The sequence below is a fragment of the Salvia miltiorrhiza genome, chromosome 5 (genome assembly GCF_028751815.1).
Source record: "Salvia miltiorrhiza cultivar Shanhuang (shh) chromosome 5, IMPLAD_Smil_shh, whole genome shotgun sequence".
NCBI classification, from domain to species: Eukaryota; Viridiplantae; Streptophyta; class Magnoliopsida; order Lamiales; family Lamiaceae; genus Salvia; species Salvia miltiorrhiza.
The window spans coordinates 1,181,068-1,194,377 of NC_080391.1; the positions used below are offsets into that span (position 1 = coordinate 1,181,068).

The 13,310-nt window shown below is 39.2% G+C and overlaps 4 protein-coding genes across 4 annotated transcripts; 1 reads left to right on the forward strand and 3 right to left on the reverse strand.

Annotated features, from left to right (window-relative positions):
* Window positions 1–1,092, reverse strand: LOC131024736 (uncharacterized). The gene has a single exon (XM_057954275.1). It carries the CDS (start codon window positions 1,090–1,092, stop codon window positions 1–3), a length of 1,092 nt encoding a protein of 363 aa, XP_057810258.1.
* A 2,447-nt stretch (window positions 1,093–3,539) lies between these two features.
* On the reverse strand, window positions 3,540–6,137 carry LOC131024737 (putative late blight resistance protein homolog R1A-4). The gene has a single exon (XM_057954276.1). It carries the CDS (start codon window positions 6,135–6,137, stop codon window positions 3,540–3,542), a length of 2,598 nt encoding a protein of 865 aa, XP_057810259.1.
* Window positions 6,138–7,915: 1,778 nt separating this feature from the next.
* LOC130984927 (peptidyl-prolyl cis-trans isomerase FKBP12-like) lies at window positions 7,916–9,630 on the forward strand. The gene is made up of 4 exons (XM_057907640.1): window positions 7,916–8,162; window positions 8,236–8,297; window positions 9,148–9,200; window positions 9,413–9,630. Exons 1-4 carry the CDS (start codon window positions 8,017–8,019, stop codon window positions 9,512–9,514), a joined length of 363 nt encoding a protein of 120 aa, XP_057763623.1. The 5' UTR covers window positions 7,916–8,016; the 3' UTR covers window positions 9,515–9,630.
* Window positions 9,631–9,772: 142 nt separating this feature from the next.
* Window positions 9,773–13,082, reverse strand: LOC131026605 (putative late blight resistance protein homolog R1A-10). Its single transcript, XM_057956515.1, has 2 exons — window positions 10,118–13,082; window positions 9,773–9,970 (listed from the first exon to the last, which is right to left on the reverse strand). The coding sequence occupies exon 1, from the start codon at window positions 12,722–12,724 to the stop codon at window positions 10,148–10,150; it is 2,577 nt and encodes an 858-aa protein (XP_057812498.1). The 5' UTR covers window positions 12,725–13,082; the 3' UTR covers window positions 9,773–9,970; window positions 10,118–10,147.
* Window positions 13,083–13,310: the final 228 nt, after the last annotated feature.

Sequence of the window (13,310 nt, forward strand, 5' to 3'; positions counted from 1 at the left end):
CTAATACCACCATTGATGCACAGCAATGCCTTCACTTCTAATCTTACCATACAAAGCCACACACTCCCAATAAGCCCTCTTTCTCCCTTCTTCTTCTCCCTCTTTGCAATCCAAGAACAGCTCATCCACTACACACATCGTCTTGTCCCTCAGCATCCTCTCCGCCGCCCTCGCCTCCGCCTTCACCACCACGAAGTCCTCCGCCCCGACCCCCGCCTCCGCCGCCCAATCCCCCTCCCCCATCTCGTACACCTCGAACTCCTGACCCCTCATCGGATAATTGCTGTAGAACCAATCCACCGCGCCGTCCTCATCGGCGACGAACACCCGCCGCCGGTACCCATCCAGCGCATCCTCCATCAAATCCGGCAGGAATCGGAAACTCGATTTCTTAGCAAATCTCGGGGGTTCGAGATACACTTCCTCCAATCCTCTCAATGCAGCTTCCTTCTTCTCACCCCCGATTCCGCCGCCGCAAATCACTCGCCCCGCCCCCGAATTCGCCTCCGATTTCTTCCGCATTGCGACCACCGTGTCGCCGTTCAGCCTCCGGAGGTACACGATTTTGAAATTCCGCAGGAGCCGGAGCTCCGCCGAGATGTCGCCGCCCAGCGGCGCGATCGCCAAGCCGCCGTCGCGGACGGCGCCGCCGCCCATCTCCTCGATCGCGCTGAAGCTCGGGGCGTAGATATAATCAAACACGTGATGTGCATTCATCCAGTTGGCGGCGAAATCGACCTCGCCGGAGACGCCGAGGACGAAGCCCTTGTCCCCTTTCGATAGAAGCCCCTCCGCCGTCAAATCGTGGAGGAGAATCGGGAGATTCTCGATCCAATCAGACGATTCCGCGTCGTGCAGCGGCAGCGGCGGCGCGTGGGAGGCCGCGAGGATAATCGAGCCGATCGAGGGCAACGAGAGGAGAACCACCGCCAGGAACAGGGATCTCGATACGACGCGCAGGGATCGCGAATCGGGGAGCTTGATGACGAAAATGGCGTCGGAATTTAGCCCTAATTCGAACTCATCCGGCTCATCACTATCAACATCACTGCCTCCGCTCTTAACGCTGCGGCCACGGCCCGATTTGTCCATCTTCTTCAACAGCAGTAGCTTCGATTTCACAAATCAGTTAGCAAATCTAGAAACAGAAAGAGAAGGTGGGAAGGATTGGGGGCTTTAGCGACTGCAAAATCTGGCGGCGGTGTGGTTTCCACCCACGAGAGCTACACGGCTGCTTTGGCTTCTACAGCAGAGGAGCATCAATTGCTTGATTCTCGCGATTTCCATCTCTCTTATTTCTCTTGCCAATTCGATTGGGTTTGGGTTTGTTAGCGCTGGTTTCACATGATATGCCAAAACTCAAACAGTATTCACACACACAGAGAGATGAAGAAGAAGGAGTGGTGTGGGAAACGAGACGCAGAAAAGAGAGGGTAATATAATGTGTGAGGATTTTGTTTTAGCTAAAGAAATATATTTATATATTTTATATACAATTATTTTGATTTTTGATGTGTGGGGTCCACTTAGTAGTACAGAATTTTAGTGTTACATGGTGAAGGTTGTTTGGTTTCATTTCTCTTCAATAATTCCATTTCAAATTTGGTTCGAATATAATTTGTTTTGATGGGATGGGACCCACTAATATGTGAGGGATGGTGTTTCTATAGTTTGTGGTCTCAATGAATTCATTTAACATCACAAACTATATGAATCTGAAGTTAATATTTCAAACCTAAACAAGTTGTAATATCATGAATTCAAATGATGAATTGATAATAGACTTGATCTGTCCTGTAGACTATGTTTTCTTATTTGAACGTCACATCTTAACATGACTCGTATTCGAGTTCTTTGACCAGTGTGATACGCCCAATCCATCTCTAACTTGATCCTATTATGCTTCAGCCCATTAGCCCATTAGACTTTCATTATTAGATATAAATAATGTAATCTCTAAGCTAATTGACTAATTGAGTATGAAATGAATATTTTGGTTGATGTTTATCAAATCTCTCTCTTCTCTCTCGATTTCTAAAGTTTGAGCTATTCGAAATGCTCCACCATTGATACGGATCGTATCAACCAGTATGTTTTTTTTCAATGGGCTTAGTACTTGTGAAAGATAACGTGCAACCACTAGCTACTTAACATTTGAGCTATTAAACTTGAAATTATATCAAAACCTATTGCTATTGCTAAACCTATTGCTATTGGGATCATATCAAAACTTTCTTATGCTAAAATTCATATCTCAACAAAAATTATATAATTTTCAAACTAATAAATGATAGTAATTTGCTCCATGGTACAAAGTCCACAATCTCTACTATCCATACATGTGAATGTATGTCACACTATTATTTTCTTTAAAAAGTTTTTTACTTAAACTTGAAACAAACTTGAAACTAGCCAACTAATATATTGGCGAATAAATTAATGTTTCCACGTAAACAAGATAGGGGGATTGCAATAATTGTATTTTTGTGTCCCCAATGCCTATTATGATTGGTCGTTGCACTATAATGGATAGGGACATATGTAGGTCATATATATTAAATTTTACTATAATTTAACTTGAGACTCGTGACGACCATGATTATCATAAGCAATTAGGATGTTTTATTAAATCCCATTTATATCATGAAATTGGGATGCTTTATTGAATCACGTATTCGAAGGTGTTTCACTAATTTAAGAGAGTTTTTAATATAGTTTAAGTGAGTTTTTGCCTTGAGATTGTCTATTAAATCAAGATTTTTAATATAGTTTCTATATTATAACTCCTACAGTTATTTTTATTTGACCTTTTATACAATGTAAAAGAAAAAACTTAGCACAATAATTTTGTTCATTCAAACTCACAACAAATCATGGTTTTTCTGTAGTTTTCAAAAATAGATAACACGCTTCGCATGTTGTCTATTTGCATTTTTCTTGTAGTATCAGCAATCTTTACCAAACAGCTTTGAAATTTGAAAGAAATTGTAAACTATTCGTCAAAGAAATAAAAGTAATAGAAGAAGACAACAATAAGAAGAGTATTGGAAATAAGCTCATCCAAATACTCAAATTTTCATGTTGATGAACTACTAAGGGATCTCATAAATTTGAAATAAGTTTTTAAGCTATTAAAAAAACACATAAACTGATCAGTGATCACACACAATATCAAAACAAAGTGAAAATCATGCATTACACAAGAAGGTTACATACTCAACAAAATCCAACTTACAACAATTTAGCATTGAGGTTTCATAATCCTCAAAATCCAATACAAGTCACAATCCTTAAATTCATACGACAAATGTGGTAATATAACATCCGAAATTATGGGATAAGGCGGCCCCTTCAGCTCTCTCATTTGCCTGAAAATTTATAGATGGACAACCTCAAACACTAATTTAAATTAATCAAGTTTATTGTGACATGAATTGATATGATTTATCCGGGAAAAGAAGGGGATGCACAACACACACATTAAGACGTGATATATATTGCAAAGTAGAAAGACTAACATGTTGCAGGCTCACTTGAGCTCAAAAAGAAGATTCGACGATAAGTTGAAAGGAAAACTTGTCATATAATTGATTAGCACAAGTGACAGCTAAAGGATTGCAGTCGACTAATTCGATTTGTGTGATCCAAGAGTGATCGTACGGCCAATCGAGTTTTTGTAATTTGTAGCAATGTTGCATGCTTAGTTTACGAAGCTTCGGGAAGCTTCCACGTTGAGGTCTCCATTGCACCAAATCGGTGTCTTCAATTTGAAGTGTAGTAAGTTTCAAGAAACCCCCTGATTCTATTTCCCATTCTGGGCCTCGAAAGGCATAGCTTTTTAATACGAGAATTTTGAGATTCGGCAGCATCGAACCAATGGCATTCAAGTACTTCCAAGGATACCCCAACCCCCTCAAAACCAACGTTCTGAGACTTGATGGAAACATCGAAAGAGGGATAGTATTAAACTCATACTTTAACTCGGGATTCCTGATGCCATATCCAAGTGTTCGCAAATTCTGGAGTTGTGATATATAACTCAAGCAACTCAATGGGTTGGTTTCATCATCATCATAAGGTTTCAACACCACTTCAATTTCTAATACCCTTAAATTAGGAATTCTTTTGAGAACTTCCCTTGTACAACTGTTTGCACTCACACCATAAAGTATGCTGAGTTTGTTCAAGGTAGCATCAGAGTTAGGGGTTGGTAGGTCGCTTCCCCATATCTCAAGATACTCTAGTTTTTGCATGTCCCAAATTTGCACAGGCATATACGACTGAACTCCACGCTTTTTAATGCTCATATGTTTACCAATAATCAAGAATTGAAGGTGAAAAAGGTTGGATATGGAAGTAGGGAGGTCCCCGTTGCAAGTTAGGGCAATGTACTGCAGACAAACTAGTTTCAAAATTTCGATCGGGATATGGTAAAATCGGACATCTAAAGCATGTAGTACCTTGAGCAACTTGAGACCCATGGCATGTACTAAAATTGGATATGGGTGATAAGGGCCATAACAAAGGAGAGAACGGACATTGGATGCACAATCACTTTTTATCGAATCACAAACTTGTTTGAAGCAAAATAAACTGTTCCAATGAACACACAACCGGCGCTGATCTCTTATAACATCATCACAACTTTGTATGACATGCAAAAACTTGATCCGACTACCTTCTTCCTTACACAAGTGCTGCCAACAAGAATGCACGCGATAGCTTCTCGCCAAATACAAAGAATCTGATGTGTCGAGAACAAGATGATACCATAGAGAAAGCTTTGTCAAGCATGTGGCGAATTTTTTTTGAAAACTTTCTTTTCCATTCGGTTGAAGAAACCCCTCAGCAGTCAACTGATTGATAAACTTGCGTGTATGGATATCATTGTATGGACATGCTCCCATATAAAGAAAAAGCATTTTAAAATGTTGGGGTAAGTAGTCATAGCTTGGAAAAAGTACCTTTGATATTTGATTATATGCATCCACGAAAACTGAACTGCGTTGTTTGAGTACCTCAGTCCAGTACTCTGGGGTCTTGTCGGTTTTTGATAGGAGCTCTGCAACCGTGATTATCATAAGCGGAAGACCTTCACATTTCTCGGCAATCTTCTCTCCTAGTTTCTCAAGTTGAGGAGGGAAACCCTCTTCACCAAACACCTTCTCACCAAGTAATTCCTTACTGTCTTCTTCATTCAACAAGCCTACTCTTTCGTACCCATCATCTGTGTATATAATTTGTTGTCTACTTGTAAGTAAGTATCCAATCCTTCCAAGAATATTCTCTTCTTGCAAGCAATCTATCAAGCGATTTGTTGCTTGTATCTCCCAAACATCATCTAACACAACGAGACATTTCTTGCTCCTCAATCTTTCTTTCAAGACTCCAATTAATTCCTCCTCCTCATCATCTCCTTGGGTAAGCATTTGGTAAGCATTGGGATCCACTTGAGCTAGAATGCATCGCAATAGTTCATCAGATTCACATTTTCTGCCCACTTTGACCCATGCTCGAAACTCAAAATGGCTCCGAATTGATGGATCTTCAAAAATATGCTTAGCAAGAGTTGTCTTTCCAACGCCCGCCATCCCAATAATCGAAAAGGGTTCATTGTTATTACCTTGAAGAAGATAATCTCTAGCATGTTCAAATTCATCAGATAATCCAACCATCTTTGACTTGATCATTCCACCAGAATCAATTCTTGAGGAAATAGGCTCGCCTTCTTCTTCAGGCATATTCTTTACTTCAATGAAGTACTCCACCTCCATCGTCTTCACCTTCTCGACGAAGCAATCAACACTGTGTTGCAGACTCTGCAGATCTACAGAGAAAGACAAGTTGTGTCTCTCGCTTTCGAGTTGCGGAAGAATCTGAGGTAAGATATGGGATTCGAGTAAATCTTCGAATTCCCAAACTGCCTCTTTGATTCGTTCATCCAAAGCATTCACCTCCGTCCTGATCTTGCTGCAGCTGGTCTCGTCCAATCCTAGCAGAACTCTCTGCAAGCGATCCATCTCGTCGTAGGCAGGTTGTAAGATTTGTGGAGAGTGGGAAACGTGAGAAATGCTAGACGATTGTAGAATACGGTGAATCGTATTCTTGAGAGAAGTGGCTGCACCATAAGCCGCCATCACTTGATTGAAATATGAGTTATCAAGGCAGAATAGGTGGTGATGAAGGTGCAATTGATAAAATGAGATTAATTAGTTGTGCTCTCCACAAAGTCAGCTCTTCACATGTATTGATTAATGATACCACCATAAACGCCATGTGCACATATTATTTTTAAATTGTAATGATCCAGATTTCTCTGTTTGACATGACTGCTGCCATTGCCAAAGCACCTTCTGCAATCTCTTTGCCACTCCCTATTTACTTCAAGCTGGACTCAAGTTGACGACAAGATTAATGGGCTGCTACACTTCTTTTATCTTTCAATGGGTTGTTTTTTATTCTTTTGTGGGCCTAAACGTAGATATTGGGCTTTAGGCCTTTTTCTTGTTATTTTATCGCTTTAGTAGATTATAACTTTTCGTTTAGAACTTTTATATAGTCTCTCCCTCCGTCCACAATATTATTATCACTTTGTGGACGTCACAGCATGGTTTTCAAGAAAGTGGTGAATAGAAGCTTAATTTATCAAGCTTATTGTGACATGAATTAATTTGGTTTGTCCGGGAAAAGAAGGGGATGCAGGGCACACACGTTAAGACGTGATATATATTGCAAAGTAGAAAGACTAACCTCTTAGGCAAGTTGCAGAGTGACTTGAGCTCAAATAGAAGAATCAACGACAAGTTGAAAGGAAAACTTGTCTCTTAATTAACTGGCACAAGTGACAGCTAAAGGATTGCACTCGACTAATTTAATTTTTTCGATCCAAGAGCAGGGACGGATCTAAGAATTTAATTAGGACCGGGCGAGATTTCATCGGGTGATTTTAATGAATTTTTAGTAAAGAAAACAGACCGGGCGACCGCCGAGATTTCATCAAAATATATACACATATATATAGGTAATAAAAAAAAATTGACCGGGCGACCGCCGAGGCTGCCCGGCCTCTAGATCCGTCTCTGTCCAAGAGTGATCATATGGCCAATCGAGTTGTTGTAATTTGTAGCAATGCTCCATGCATAGAACTTCAAGCTCTGCGAAGCTTCCATGTTGAGGTCTCCATCGCACCAAATCGACATCCTCAATTATAAGTTTGGTAAGTTTCAAGAAACTCTTTGATTCTATTTCCCACTCTGGGCCTCGAAAGGCATAGGAATATTCTAATGTGAGAAACTCGAGATTTGGCAGCAGCGAACCAATGTCATTCATGTAATTCCAAGGATACCCCAACCCACTCAAACGTAACACTGTGAGACTTGATGGAAACATTGAAAGAGGAATAGTATTAAACTCATACTTTATCTCTCCACGTGGTGGTGGTGGAAGGTGTGAAGCGGGAGGAAATGGCAACGGCGGTAGGTGGTGGAAGGATAAGGATTTTGAAGGTGCAATTGTTAAAATGAGTGGTTGAGCTTCTCCACAAACTCAGCTCTTCACAATCTCCACGTATGTGAATGTATTATGTATGTCGCACTGTTATTTTTTTAGAAAAGGTTTTTTTACTTTAACAGTTGAACTTGAAACAAACTTAAAAACTAGCTAACTAATTTATTGGCAAATACTCCCTCCGTCCCATAAATACATGCATAGTTTTCCTTTTTCGTCTGTCCCATAAAAACATACATAGTCTATTTATAGTAATAATTATTCCACTAAACATCACAATCTACTCACACTACACTTTATAGAATTTTTAAAAACCCGTGCCATCCCAAACTATGCATGTTTTTATCGGACGGAGGGAGTAAATGTTGCCACGTAAACATGATAGGGGGATTGCAAATAATTGTATTTTTGTGTCTCCAAATTATAACCTAAATGAGCATGTGCACTATCCGTTGCAGTTGCAGACTTCACTCACTTCAAAGCTGAAAATTCAAACAGTGAAGAGAGAAAATGCTTGCTTGCCCAATCAGAGCAATGGGAGTGGAGAAGGAGTTGCTGAAACCGGGAGGCGGCCCGAAGCCCCTTCCCGGTCAAAACGTCACCGTTCACTGCACCGGATTCGGCAAAAATCGAGATCTCACCAAAAAATTCTGGAGGTAAGTAAACACCGTTTCCCCCTTTCAATTCGCACAACAATTTCATAATTATTGAATTTTTCTGCGGTTACAGCACCAAGGATCCTGGGCAGAAGCCTTTCACTTTCCAAATCGGCCGAGGCCAAGTTATCAAGGGTAATTTGTGTTTCTCTTATCTCAGACTTTACTCTGTTCCTGGTTCATGTTTCCCATTTTGATTCCGGACCTCAATTGAAGATAGTTTTTTTTTTTTTTTTTAATGAGGGAATCAATTGAAGATAGTTATAAGTTTTGCAATGTGATGTTAGATTCAGAGGGTGTTAGGCTAAATTTATTTTAAAGAGATTATAAGCTGTTGAGCTCCAACAATTTGTAGGATGTTTCATATAAGTTGTCGAACTGTTTGAATAATTGAGTTTAAAAGAAAAAATTTTGTGATAAGTGAGAAAAATTGAAGAGAGATAACTTGAAAGTGTATGATTATGATAACAAACCATAATTGAATAATATTTGTAAAATGATATGAAAAAAATAAATTGGGGCAAGTGAACTTATTTTTTAGGAGCTTATTTTTACGATGAGCTCCTAAACAACTTATAAATAAGTTATTTTAAAGAATTTATAAGCTTAGCCAAACGCCAATTGAAAAAAGTTATTAGTTGTGAGTTTAGTCAAGTAAACAGATGATGCCAATTGCCAACATAGGAACATATGAATCATTAGTTGTATGGAAAAGGAAGAGTTGGTGCAAATTAAGCTTGTTTAGAGGATTTTGTGATTGGAACCCCTGACCTATTGGTAAGAGGAAAAGAGTCTTACGAACTAAGCTGCACTTCATTGTCTTTAGAGGATGCTTGACTAAATTTATTTTAGAGATTTATAAGCTTGAACTACTTATACAGGATTAGTCTTACTATTTCTATCTATCAAGGCCAATCCTTCAAAGTAAACGCCCCCCCCCCCCCCTAAGGTAATAGAGGATCTGAAGCCGTGGCCTTTGTTGCAGGTTGGGATGAAGGCGTCTTGGGAATGCAAGTGGGAGAAGTTGCTCGATTGAAGGTAACATGCAAATCTTTTCTATTTTCTTATCTTTCGGAATACAGTAGAATCTTTATAAATTAATACTGTAGGTACTGTGAAATTTTTATTATTTTAAAGAAGTATTAATTTTATCTCCGTCCTGAAAATTATGGTCTTATTACCATATTGGTACGTTTGTGAAAATTCATGCCTAACGATATCGTTGATTTTTTGTTTTTAATGGTGTCTAGTGCTCGCCGGATTATGCCTATGGTTCAAGTGGTTTTATATCATGGGGAATTCAGCCCAACTCAGATCTGGTTTTTGATGTTGAATTGTTGAGCGTTGAGTGAATTGGTAGTGTAATGCTTTGCATTAATGAATTATCGTTTCATTGCTTCTTGTATGAACTGATGAAATACTTTGTTATCAATTCAAGGATAATGAATGGATGACATCCATTTCAAAATACTTTGGTGTAGCAAATATATTTTTGTAATACAATCTCATAAATTTGAAATATGAATTGAAGACAAAATTAATTAGTATATTGCCAGAATCTGAAGTTTTTAAGCTATTAAAAAAGACACATTAACTTATTACACACAATATCAAAACAAAGTGAAAATCATGCATAACACAGAAAGGTTACAACCCTTGAATAAGAGACTAATGTTTTCACACAAATCCAACTTACAACAATTTAACACAATCCTCAACAAAATCCAATACAAGTCACAATCCTTGAATGTGGTAATACAACATTCGAAATTATGGGATAACGCGGCCCCTTCGGCTCTCTCATTTGCCTGAAAATTTATAGATAGACAACCTCAAACACTAATTTAAAAGCTTATTGTGACATGAATTGATATGGTTTGCCTGGGAAAAAAAGGGGATGCATGCAGCGCAGACACATTAAGACGTGATATATATTGCAAAGTAGAAAGACTAACCTGCTAGGCAAGTTGCAGAGCGCCTTGAGCTCAAAAAGAAGATTCGACGATAAGTTCAAAGGAAAACTTGTCTTTTAATTGATTGGCACAAGCGACAGCTAAAGGATTGCAATCAACTAATCCAATACGTGTGATCCAAGAATGATCATACGGCCAATCGAGTTGTTGTAATTTGTAGCAATGCTTCATGATTAGGTTGCGGAGCACTGGGAAGCTTCCATGTTGAGGTCTCCATTGCACCAAATCAGTGTCTTCAATTACAAGTCTAGTAAGTTTCAAGAAACTCCCTGATTCCATTTCCCACTCACAGCCTCGAAAGGCATAGCATTCTAATACGAGCATCCCAAGATTTGGTAGTAGTGAACTAATATCATTCATGTACTTCCAAGGATACCCCAACCCCCTCAACTGTAACAGTGTGAGACTTGATGGAAACATTGAAAGAGGAATACGACTAAGCCCATACTTTATATCGGGATTCGTGATGCGATATCCAAGTGTGATCAAATTCTGGAGTTGTGATATATAACTCAAGCAACTCAATGGGTTACTTTCATCATCATCATAAGGCTTCAACTCCACTTGAATTCCTAATTCCTTTAAATTAGGAATTCTTTTGAGAACTTCCCTTGTACAACTGTTTGGACTCACACCAAGAAGTGTGATGAGTTTGTTCAATGTAGCATCATCAGTATTAGGGGTTGGTAGGTCCTTTCCCATGACCTGAATATGCTGTAGTTCTCGCATATCCCAAATTTGCAAAGGCATGTATGACTGAACTCCATGCTTTTTAATGTTCATATGTCTACCAATAATCAATTCTTGAAGGAAAAAAAGGTTGGATATAGATGGAGGAAGGTCTCCGTTGCAAGTGAGGGCAAGGTACCGCAGACAAACTAGCTTGAAAATTTCAATCGGGATATGATAAAATCGGACATAACCAGCATATAGTACCCTCAACAACTTGAAACTCATGGCATGTATTGGGATTGGATATGGGTGTAAAGGACCATAACAAAGGAGAGAACGAGCAGTGGATGCACAATCATACACTTCTTTGAAGCAAAATAAATTGTTCCAATGGGCACACAAGCGACGCTGGTCTTCTATAACATCATCACAACTTTGTAAGACATGCAGAAACTTGATCCTACTAGCTTCTTCCTTACACAAGTGTTGCCAGCAAGAATGCACACGATACTTTCTCAACACAAACAAAGAATCTGTTGTGTTGAGAACTAGATGATACTGCCAACAAAGCTTTCCCAAGCATATATTGAAAAAATCTTGAAAACTTTCTTCTCCAATCGGTTCGAAAAATCCCTCAGCACTCAACAAATTGTTGAGCATGGCTGGACCGATCATATCAATATATGGAGGGAATGCCCCCATATAGAGAAAAAACATTTTTAAATGTTGGGGTAGGTAGTCATAACTTGAAAAAAGTACCTCTGATATTTGATTATATGCATCCTCGAAAAGTGAGTTGTGTTGCTTATAGGCCACCTCAGTCCAGTATTCTCGTGTCTTGTCGGCTTTTGATAGGAGCTCTGCTATCGTGACTATCATGAGAGGAAGACCTTCACATTTCTCGGCAATCTCCTCTCCCAATTCCTTGAGTTGAGGAGGGAAACCCTCTTCACCAAACAACTTCTCACCAAGTAATTCCTTACTTTCTTCTTCATTCAACAAGCCCACTCTTTGGAACCCATCCTCCTTGAATACTATTCCTTGTCTACTTGTAAGTAAGACTCGAATGCTTCCAATAATATCATTTTCTTGCAAGCGATTTGTTGCTTGCATCTCCCAAACATCATCCAACACGATGAGACATTTCTTATCCTTCAACCTTACTTTCAATATTCCAACTAATTCCTCATCATCATCTCCTCGAGTAAGCATTTGGTAAGCGTGGGGATCCACTTGAGCTAGAATGCATCGTAATATTTTATTGGATTCACACTTTCTGCCCATTCTTACCCATGCTCGAAACTCGAAATGTCTTTGAATTGATGGATCTTCAAAAATATGCTTAGCAAGAGTTGACTTTCCAACGCCAGCCATCCCAACAATCGAATAGGGTAGATTGTTATTTTCTTGAAGAAGATAATCTCTAGCCTTTTCGAATTCATCAGATAATCCAACCATCTTTGAGTTGATTCCACCAAAATCAATTCTTGAGGAAATAGGCTCGCCTTCTTCTTCAGCCATATTCTCCATTTCAATAGTGTACTCTTCCTCCATCATCTTCACCATCTCGACGAAGCAATCAACATGGTGTTGCAAACTCTGCAGATCTACAGAGAAAGACAAGTGATCTCTCTCGCTTTCGAGTTGTGGAAGAATCTGAGGTAAGATATGGGATTCAAGTAAATCTTCGAATTCCCAAACTACCTCTTTGATTCGTTCATCCACAGCATTCACCTTCGTCCTGATCTTGCTGCAGCTGGTCTCCTCCAATCCTAGCAGAACTTCCTGCAAGCGATCCATCTCGTTGAGGACTGGCTGTAAGATTTGTAGAGAGTGGGAAACGAGAGAAATACGAGACGATTGTAGAATACGTTGAATCGTATTCTTGAGAGAAGTGGCTGCACCATAAGCCGCCATGGCTTGTTTGATTTATGAGTTATCAGTAGAGGCAAAATAGGTGGGGAGAGTTTGTGGTGTAGTGGTGGTGGTGGTAGAAGGTGAGGAAATTGGCGACGGCGGTAGGTGGTGGAAGGATAAGGATTTTGAAGGTGGAATTGTTAAAGTGAGAGTGGTTGAGGCGGCTCTCCACCATCAACGCCGCTGCTATATTGTTTTTAAATTGTATTGATGGAGACAAATGCCTCGACATTGTTGAGGCCATCTGCACATCATCACTAATTAAAGAATAAAGATGGGACATGTATTCCAATTACGATTTAAATAAATTATGATTGTAAATTAACAAATTTGTATCATATATTACATGAATTAGTTTTGCGTTTGCACGATGCATGCGAGACATGTGTCCTAAAAATAAATGTTATTTTAAAATAATTGTTATATTTACAATTTAATTATTTATTAATGATATATATAGGTATCGAAATTTTAATGCTCCCTCCTTCCACGAAAACATCTGTCTTATTTGTTATTTTTGTCCGTCTGCGTAACCTCACCCTAGTAGTTTATATATAGTGATGAATTATAATAAACAACAGCTTAT